This window comes from Brassica rapa, unplaced genomic scaffold, assembly GCF_000309985.2.
Source record: "Brassica rapa cultivar Chiifu-401-42 unplaced genomic scaffold, CAAS_Brap_v3.01 Scaffold0287, whole genome shotgun sequence".
Lineage (NCBI taxonomy): Eukaryota > Viridiplantae > Streptophyta > Magnoliopsida > Brassicales > Brassicaceae > Brassica > Brassica rapa.
In genome coordinates, this window is record NW_022610230.1 from 52639 (window position 1) to 63198 (window position 10560).

At 41.8% G+C, this 10560-nt stretch overlaps 1 protein-coding gene across 1 annotated transcript; it reads right to left on the reverse strand.

Annotated features, from left to right (window-relative positions):
* Nucleotides 1-9091: 9091 nt before the first annotated feature.
* On the reverse strand, nucleotides 9092-10345 carry LOC117129994. Its single transcript, XM_033283171.1, has 2 exons — nucleotides 9619-10345; nucleotides 9092-9139 (listed from the first exon to the last, which is right to left on the reverse strand). Exons 1-2 carry the CDS (start codon nucleotides 10151-10153, stop codon nucleotides 9132-9134), a joined length of 543 nt encoding a protein of 180 aa, XP_033139062.1. The 5' UTR covers nucleotides 10154-10345; the 3' UTR covers nucleotides 9092-9131.
* Nucleotides 10346-10560: the final 215 nt, after the last annotated feature.

Genomic DNA, 10560 nt, shown 5'->3' on the forward strand with positions numbered 1-10560 from the left:
AACTTCCTGGTGATTCTCCACCACTTTAGGTATCCAAATCAAGCTTCTCACAAAGTGATTCATCCTGGTTTGATTGGAACGACGATGAAGCTGTGCTATTCCCAAATTGGGAAACTGGAATCACCTGATTTGAAAGTGGGATAACTTCTTCTTGCCTACTCCTATGAGATTTATTCAACTTCCTGGTGATTCTCCACCACTTTATATATCCAAATAAAGCTTCTCACAAAGAGATTCATCTTGGTCTGATTGGAACGACGAAGAAGCTGTCCTATTCCCAAACTGGGAAACTGGAATCACCTGATTTGAAAGTGGGATAACTTCTTCTTGCCAACTCCTATGAGATTTATTCAACTTCCTGGTGATTCTCCACCACTTTATGTATCCAAATCAAGCTTCTCACAAAGTGAGTCATCCTGGTTTGATTGGAACGACGAAGAAGCTGTCTTATTCCCAAACTGGAAAACTGGAATCACCTGATTTGAAAGTGGGATAACTTCTTCTTGCCAACTCCTATGAGATTTATTCAACTTCCTGGTGATTCTCCACCACTTTTTGTATCCAAATAAAGCTTCTCACAAAGAGATTCATCCTGGTCTGATTGGAACGATGAAGAAGCTCTCCTATTCCCAAACTGGGAAACTGGAATCACCTGATTTGAAAGTGGGATAACTTCTTCCTGCCAACTCCTATGAGATTTATACAACTTCCTGGTGATTCTCCACCACTTTATGTATCCAAATCAAGCTTCTCACAATGTGAGTCATCCTGGTTTGATTGGAACGACGAAGAAGCTGTCATATTCCCAAACTGGAAAACTAGAATCACCTGATTTGAAAGTGGGATAACTTCTTCTTGCCAACTCCTATGATATTTATTCAACTTCCTGGTGATTCTCCACCACTTTATGTATCCAAATCAAGCTTCTCACAAAGTGATTCATCCTGGTTTGATTGGAACGACGATGAAGCTGTGCTATTCCCAAACTGGGAAACTGGAATCACCTGATTTGAATGTGGGATAACTTCTTCTTGCCAACTCCTATAATATTTATTCAACTTCCTGGTGATTTTCCACCACTTTATGTATCCATATCAAGCTTCTCACAAAGTGATTCATCCTGGTTTGATTGGAACGACGAAGAAGCTGTCCTATTCCCAAACTGGGAAACTGGAATCACCTGATTTGAAAGTGGGATAACTTCTTCATCCCAACTCCTATGAGATTTATTCAACTTCCTGGTGATTCTCCACCACTTTAGGTATCCAAATCAAGCTTCTCACAAAGTGATTCATCCTGGTTTGATTGGAACGACAATGAAGCTGTGCTATTCCCAAACTGGGAAACTGGAATCACCTGATTTGAAAGTGGGATAACTTCTTCTAGCCAACTCCTATGAGATTTATTCAACTTTCCTGGTGATTCTCCACCACTTTATATGTATCCAAATAAAGCTTCTCACAAAGAGATTCATCCTGGTCTGATTGGAACGACGAAGAAGCTGTCTTATTCCCAAACTGGGAAACTGGAATCACCTGATTTGAAAGTGGGATAACTTCTTCTTGCCAACTCCTATGAGATTTATTCAACTTTCTGGTGATTCTCCACCACTTTATGTATCCAAATCAAGCTTCTCACAAAGTGAGTCATCCTGGTTTGATTGGAACGACGAAGAAGCTGTCTATTCCCAAACTGGGAAACTGGAATCACCTGATTTCAAATGGGATAACTTCTTCTTGCCAACTCCTATGATATTTATTCAACTTCCTGGTGATTCTCCACCACTTTATGTATCTAAATCAAGCTTCTCACAAAGTGATTCATCCTGGATTGATTGGAACGACGATGAAGCTGTGCTATTCCCAAACTGGGAAACTGGAATCACCTGATTTGAAAGTGGGATAACTTCTTCTTGCCAACTCCTATGATATTTATTCAACTTCCTGGTGATTTTCCACCACTTTATGTATCCATATCAAGCTTCTCACAAAGTGATTCATCCTGGTTTGATTGGAACGACGATGAAGCTGTGCTATTCCCAAACTGGGAAACTTGAATCACCTGATTTGAAAGTGGGATAACTTCTTCATCCCAACTCCTATGAGATTTATTCAACTTCCTGGTGATTCTCCACCACTTTAGGTATCCAAATCAAGCTTCTCACAAAGTGATTCATCCTGGTTTGATTGGAACGACGATGAAGCTGTGCTATTCCCAAATTGGGAAACTGGAATCACCTGATTTGAAAGTGGGATAATTTCTTCTTGCCAACTCCTATGAGATTTATTCAACTTCCTGGTGATTCTCCACCACTTTAGGTATCCAAATCAAGCTTCTCACAAAGAGATTCATCTTGGTCTGATTGGAACGACGAAGAAGCTCTCCTATTCCCAAACTGGGAAACTGGAATCACCTGATTTGAAAGTGGGATAACTTCTTCTTGCCAACTCCTATGAGATTTATTCAACTTCCTGGTGATTCTCCACCACTTTATGTATCCATATCAAGCTTCTCACAAAGTGATTCATCCTGGTTTGATTGGAACGACGAAGAAGCTGTCCTATTCCCAAACTGGGAAACTGGAATCACCTGATTTGAAAGTGGGATAACTTCTTCTTGCCAACTCCTATGATATTTATTCAACTTCCTGGTGATTCTCCACCACTTTATGTATCCAAATCAAGCTTCTCACAAAGTGATTCATCCTGGATTGATTGGAACGACGATGAAGCTGTGCTATTCCCAAACTGGGAAACTGGAATCACCTGATTTGAAAGTGGGATAACTTCTTCTTGCCAACTCCTATGAGATTTATTCAACTTCCTGGTGATTCTCCACCACTTTAGGTATCCAAATCAAGCTTCTCACAAAGTGATTCATCCTGGTTTGATTGGAACGACAATGAAGCTGTGCTATTCCCAAACTGGGAAACTGGAATCACCTGATTTGAAAGTGGGATAACTTCTTCTTGCCAACTCCTATGAGATTTATTCAACTTCCTGGTGATTCTCCACCACTTTATGTATCCAAATCAAGCTTCTCACAAAGTGATTCATCTTGGTTGATTGGAACGACGAAGAAGCTCTCATATTCCCAAACTGGGAAACTGGAATCACCTGATTTGAAAGTGGGATAACTTCTTCTTGCCAACTCCTATGAGAGATTTATTCAACTTCCTGGTGATTCTCCACCACTTTATGTATCCAAATCAAGCTTCTCACAAAGTGATTCATCCTGGTTTGATTGGAACGACGAAGAAGCTGTCTATTCCCAAACTGGGAAACTGGAATCACCTGATTTGAAAGTGGGATAACTTCTTCTTGCCAACTCCTATGAGATTTATTCAACTTCCTGGTGATTCTCCACCACTTTATGTATCCAAATCAAGCTTCTCACAAAGTGATTCATCCTGGTTGATTGGAACGACGATGAAGCTGTGCTATTCCCAAACTGGGAAACTGGAATCACCTGATTTGAAAGTGGGATAACTTCTTCTTGCCAACTCCTATGAGATTTATTCAACTTCCTGTTGATTCTCCACCACTTTATGTATCCAAATCAAGCTTCTCACAAAGTGATTCATCCTGGTTTGATTGGAACGACGAAGAAGCTGTCTTATTCCCAAACTGGGAAACTGGAATCACCTGATTTGAAAGTGGGATAACTTCTTCTTGCCAACTCCTATGATATTTATTCAACTTCCTGGTGATTCTCCACCACTTTATGTATCCAAATCAAGCTTCTCACAAAGTGATTCATCCTGGTTTGATTGGAACGACGATGAAGCTGTGCTATTCCCAAACTGGGAAACTGGAATCACCTGATTTGAAAGTGGGATAACTTCTTCTTGCCAACTCCTATGAGATTTATTCAACTTCCTGGTGATTCTCCACCACTTTATGTATCCAAATCAAGCTTCTCACAAAGTGATTCATCCTGGTTTGATTGGAACGACGATGAAGCTGTGCTATTCCCAAACTGGGAAACTGGAATCACCTGATTTGAAAGTGGGATAACTTCTTCTTGCCAACTCCTATGAGATTTATTCAACTTCCTGGTGATTCTCCACCACTTTATGTATCCAAATAAAGCTTCTCACAAAGTGATTCATCCTGGTTTGATTGGAACGACGATGAAGCTGTGCTATTCCCAAACTGGGAAACTGGAATCACCTGATTAGAAAGTGCGATAACTTCTTCAGCCCAACTCCTATGAGATTTATTCAACTTCCTGGTGATTCTCCACCACTTTATGTATCCAAATAAAGCTTCTCACAAAGAGATTCATCCTGGTTTGATTGGAACGACGAAGAAGCTCTCCTATTCCCAAACTGGGAAACTGGAATCACCTAATTTGAAAGTGGGATAACTTCTTCTTGCCAACTCCTATGAGATTTATTCAACTTCCTGGTGATTCTCCACCACTTTATGTATCCAAATCAAGCTTCTCACAAAGTGAGTCATCCTGGTCTGAAAGTGGGATAACTTCTTCTTGCCAACTCCTATGAGAATTATTCAACTTCCTGGTGATTCTCCACCACTTTATATATTTAAATAAAGCTTCTCACAAAGAGATTCATCCTGGTCTGATTGGAACGACGAAGAAGCTGTCCTATTCCCAAACTGGGAAACTGGAATCACCTGATTTGAAAGTGGGATAACTTCTTCATGCCAACTCCTATGAGATTTATTCAACTTCCTGGTGATTCTCCACCACTTTATGTATCCAATCAAGCTTCTCACAAAGTGATTCATCCTGGTTTGATTGGAACGACGAAGAAGCTGTCCTATTCCCAAACTGGGAAACTGGAATCACCTGATTTGAAAGTGGGATAACTTCTTCTTGCCAACTCCTATGAGATTTATTCAACTTCCTGGTGATTCTCCACCACTTTATGTATCCAAATCAAGCTTCTCACAAAGTGATTCATCCTGGTTTGATTGGAACGACGATGAAGCTGTGCTATTCCCAAACTGGGAAACTGGAATCACCTGATTTGAAAGTGGGATAACTTCTTCTTGCCAACTCCTATGAGATTTATTCAACTTCCTGGTGATTCTCCACCACTTTATGTATCCAAATCAAGCTTCTCACAAAGTTTCATCCTGGTTTGATTGGAACGACGAAGAAGCTGTCCTATTCCCAAACTGGGAAACTGGAATCACCTAATTTGAAAGTGGGATAACTTCTTCTTGCCAACTCCTATGAGATTTATTCAACTTCCTGGTGATTCTCCACCACTTTATGTATCCAAATCAAGCTTCTCACAAAGTGAGTCATCCTGGTTTTATTGGAACGACGAAGATGCTGTCTTATTCCCAAACTGGGAAATAGGAATCACCTGATGTCAAAGTGGGATAACTTCTTCTTGCCAACTCCTATGATATTTATTCAACTTCCTGGTGATTCTCCACCACTTTATTATGATTTTAGAGAGTTGAACAGGTATTGAGAGATTTAGAGAAAGATTAAAGTGAGATGAGATGATTTATGAAATGTAGAAGAGAAACATGATGAACTAGAGAGAGAATATGATGAACTCGTGTTATTCATTAATCAAGACAGAGTTTACAATATATAGAGAGAGACATTAGGGTATTAGGAAACGTTAAGCATGTGAGGTCAAGGATAAGGTTGCTTTAATTCAAATGTAAACCAATGGGAGCTGTCACACGCTTTTGGCATCTTGGACTCGGTTCCTTTTGCCTTTACAGCATGTGCCAGACTGTCAGGATAAGCCGCGGTCACTCTATCCATCCAAACAGTCATATCTTCTAAGGTAAAACCCCTTTGGCCGTTTACCTCTCTTACCCGGGTAACTTCTCTTCTTGGTCGAGTTATGGATCGACCCGGACAGTACGGACTGTACGGCCAGTACGGCCTCTTGTACGGCCTGGTCGATCCCTAACCTTCCTTCCCTTTGCCTCCACATTCTCACATCCTCAACTCCCTAAGCCATCTTCTCACATATTGATCAACTCATTTCAACACTCCCCCTCAAGCTTAACTTAGTAACTTAGTTAAGCTTGGAACCACCATGAGATCTTCCTCATTAAAAACCTCACCAAGGAAAACCCATTGGGACAAAACCTTGATGAGGGAAAAAGAGTGAAGACCTCATGGCAAAGGGGATCAGCTCCTTGGGGAAAGATCTATGAGCCCCAATCTGGTATGAATGGACTCCATAGTCTTTTGTCTTGCAGCCTTGGTGAACACATCCGCAAGTTGATCCTCACTCCTTGTGTAGCATGGCAAGATCACTCCCAAGACAATCATCTGCCTCACCTTGTGACAATCAACTTCAATGTGCTTGGTTCTCTCATGGAAGACTGAGTTGGTCGCAATGTGTATAGCCGCTTGATTATCACAATGCATAGTCATTGGAGTTCCCTGCTCTATCTCCAAGTGCTTCAAGATTCCTTTGATCCATACCAACTCATTGGTAAGCTTCAGCATTGCTCTATACTCAGCTTCAGCGCTTGAACAAGACACCACCTTCTGCTTCTTACTCTTCCAAGTCACCAAGTTGCCTCCAATGAATGTACAATAGCCGGTGGTTGATCTCCTGTCTGCTCTATCTCCAGCCCAATCCGCATCACAGTATCCCACCACTTCAGTGCTCTTGTTGCATCCCATCCACACTCCAAGGCTTGACGTCCCATTCAGATACAAGAGAAGTCTCTCCACCATGCGCCAGTGATGATCCTTTGGGACTTGCATATGCTGGCTCACTTGGTTCACCGCAAAGCATATGTCTGGTCGTGTGATTGTAAGGTAGATGAGCTTCCCTACTAGCTTCCTGTACAGCTTTGGATCATGAAAGGCCTTGCTATCTTCAACCTCCCCCTCACGTGGAACCTTGTATCCATCTTCAAGAGGCATCTTTGCTGTCTTGTCTCCTTGTATACCTGCATCTTTCAAAAGATCAAGTGTATACTTCCTTTGGGAAATGAACAATCCTTCCTTAGATCTACACAACTCAATTCCAAGGAAGTATTTCATTTCCCCTAAGTCTTGATTTCAAACACAGATTTCAAAAACTCCTTTGTGGCTTTTATACCAGCCTTATCACTACCTGTTATGATAATGTCATCAACATATACGAGTAGACAGATGATACCTGAAGGTGTAGTGAGGGTGAAGAGGGTGTGATCCAACTCTGACTTCTTGAACCCACGGCCATTCAGAGTAGTACTCAGCTTGTTGTACCATGCTCTAGGTGATTGCTTCAACCCATAGATTGCCTTCTTGAGTCTCAATACATTCCCTGGTTTCACAAGATGTTCAAGACCCGGTGGTGGATGCATGTACACTTCATCTTCTAGTTCTCCTTGAAGAAATGCATTCTTCACATCCATCTGCCAAAGCTCCCACTCAAGGTTCACAGCAAGAGACAATACAATTCTTATTGTATGTAGCTTGGCAACAGGGGCAAAGGTATCAATGTAGTCTTCCCCATATGTTTGAGTGTATCCTCTAGCCACCAGTCTTGTCTTCTTTCTGTCAATGGTTCCATCAGGTAGATACTTAATGGTGAATATCCACTTGCTGGTTACTGCCTTCTTTCCTTTTGGCAACTCACTTTCAAACCAAGTGTCATTCTTTATCATGGCATTTGCCTCATCTCCAACAGATTCCTTCCAATCTTGATGTAGCATTGCCTCTTCATATGATCTTGGTACACTACTTTCATCTAGGCTCATCATGAATGCGCAATGCTCCTTTGGATAACAGGCAAATGAACACACAGCTTGAGAAGGATGCTCCACAGCCTGGGCATTGTAGTACACTCTCGTGTTTACCCAGTTGGAAGCATCTCTCTTCAGCCGTGTGCTTCTCCTCAATGGTACCTCAGCTGGTGCTTGCTCTGGTGCTTCTACTTCAGTTGCTTCCACTTCTCCTTGTTCTGGTAACTCATTAAGCTCTTCATTACTTGGTTCAGCTCCACCTTGATCAGGATGATCCGCAAAATCTTGATTCTCATCCGGCTCAATTCCATTCCCTCCCTCATGATCAAGGTGAGATGGTTCTTCAGCTTCTTGTCTTTCAGATGACTGATTCTCTGTCGACTCCTGGGACATTCCAATTCCAAGACCTTCTAGTATCTGTCTCAAGCTTGTAGCTCTATCTGAAGGTTGTGAAAGATCCTCCAGCTCTTTCCAATCTTTATCTTCATAGTAGCTCTTCTCTTCAAAGAACTTGACATCTCTTGATACAAGAACTCTCCTTGACTCAGGAACAAAGCACTTGTATCCCTTCTGTGTGGTTGAGTATCCTATCATCATAGCTTTGATACTCTTTGCTTCCAGCTTGTTTCTCATCTCTCCCGGGATAAGAACATAGCTTACACACCCAAACACTCTTAGGTGATCTAGGACTGGCTTGCTGTTGTTGAGAACTTCATAAGGAGCTTTATCTTCCAGGATCTTGGTTGGAATCCTATTGATTAGGTAGCAAGCCGTGATCACAGCATCACTCCAGAATCTCTTTGGCACTCTCATCTGGAACATCATTGATCTAGCCACTTCCATAAGATGTCTGTTCTTTCTCTCAGCCACTCCATTTTGTTGAGGTGTATAAGGGCAACTCGTTTGGTGAAGTATCCCATGTTGAGCTAGATGGTTCTTGAATGCATGGCCAGTATACTCTCCACCATTATCAGACCTGAAAATCTTAATCTTGGCATTATACTGGTTAGAAACATATGATTGAAAGTTTCTAAATGCATCTAGAACCCTATCCTTTGTTTTAATTAGTGTTATCCAGGTGTATTTGGATTTTCATCTATGAATGTGACAAAGTATTTGTAATTGTCCCTAGATAAGCATGGAGCAGTCCATACATCAGAATGAACAAGATCAAAGCATTTATCATAGATAGTAGTAGATCTCTTGAACACAGTCTTACAATGTTTTCCCAAAATACAAGCTTCACACTCATTATTTTTAAACATGACACCTGGTAACATTAAGCTTAAGGCTCTAACATGTGGATGTCCTAGCCTAGAATGCCACAATGCACCTCTACTTAAAACGGAACTCAACAAGCAACTAGAACTAGAAATGATAGAAAGGTCTTCAAGTAAATAAAGGTCTCCTTTGGTTACTCCTTGCCCAATCAACTTACTGCTTTCAATATCCTGAAATTTCACATCATTAGGACTGAAAATAACATTGCATTGAAGATCATTGGTACACCTCTTAACAGATAATAGATTAGAAGTAAACTCAGGCATGTACAAAGCTTTAGAATCCTTATTAAACAGTTTCAAGTCTCCTACTCCTCTAATAGGAATTCTATCACCATTTGCAATCATTACATGTCCATGAGCCGGTTCTATGTTCTTTATAAGGCTATCATCACTTATCATATGATGTGAAGCACCTGAATCAATAATCAACGGTTTTATTCCTTGAGCAATATGATTCCTAGGTGATTCTTTTACCAGTTTCAGTTTATCAATGAGATCAAGCAATGTGGATTCATTTCTAGACATCCTATCAGCAGCAAAGGTTGTATATCTATCTGGTTCATTTCCCATTCTATCAAAGTTTCCTAGCAAGCTATCACAAGTTCTAGGCAACACATGAGCAGTATAGGAATAACCAAGGGCTTTACCAGACTCTTTAAGGGCTTTGATCAAGGCATCAATGTCTGACTTCTTGATCACCTCATGATCCATGTTCTTCACAGCTCCTTGGTGGTGAGAGGTTAAGGCTCTTCCTTCACTTTCACCCGCAAGACCAGATGAGCCAGCTCCTGATGCGCCAGCTTCACTTGTCTCTGCAGAAAGGTGAGCTCTTCCCTCTCTCTCCTTGTTGAACTTGGCCGGCTTCAAATGGGGGTGTAGGATCCAGCACTGACTCCTCTTGTGTCCCGGCTTCTTGCAATGGTCACAGTTTCCACTGAACTTCCTTTCCTCTCCACGGTAAGCAGCCTTGTGTGCTTGGATTGCTTCAGCCTTGTTGGACAGAGCCATGTCTCCTTTCCCTCCAAACATACCAAGTGACCCTTCTTCCTTCTGAATCTGCGCACACACTTCCTCCATAGATGGAAGACTCGGCATCCTCAACATGTGCTTGATCACATCATTGAACGGAGGATCTAGTGTCAGCAGCAATCCAAACACCTGATCCTGCTCCCTCCTCTCCATGAGTAGCTCTTGATCCGCGGTGCTTGGCCTCAATGATTCAAGCTCAGACCACAAGGATCTATACTTGCCCAAATGCTTGGTGAACTCTTCTCCATCTTGAACCAGTGTGTTGATAGCCTTCTTAATCTCATACACGCGGTTCAGATTGGTAACGTTCCCAAATGTCTTCTGGAGTACCTCCCACAGGTGTTTTGGAGTCTCGCAGTAGCTGTAGGCCTCCAAGAGATGCTCTTCAAGGGACCCTTGTAGTACTGAAAGCACCATCAAGTCTTCTTGAATCCACTTCTTCTCGGCAGCAGCAACTTGATCTCCCACACCTTCATCTCCTTCTCCGTCTTTAGCCACTGGCTTGGTTGCATCATCCGTGATGTGACTCCACAGCCCTAGCCTCCCAATGGCTGTCTTCA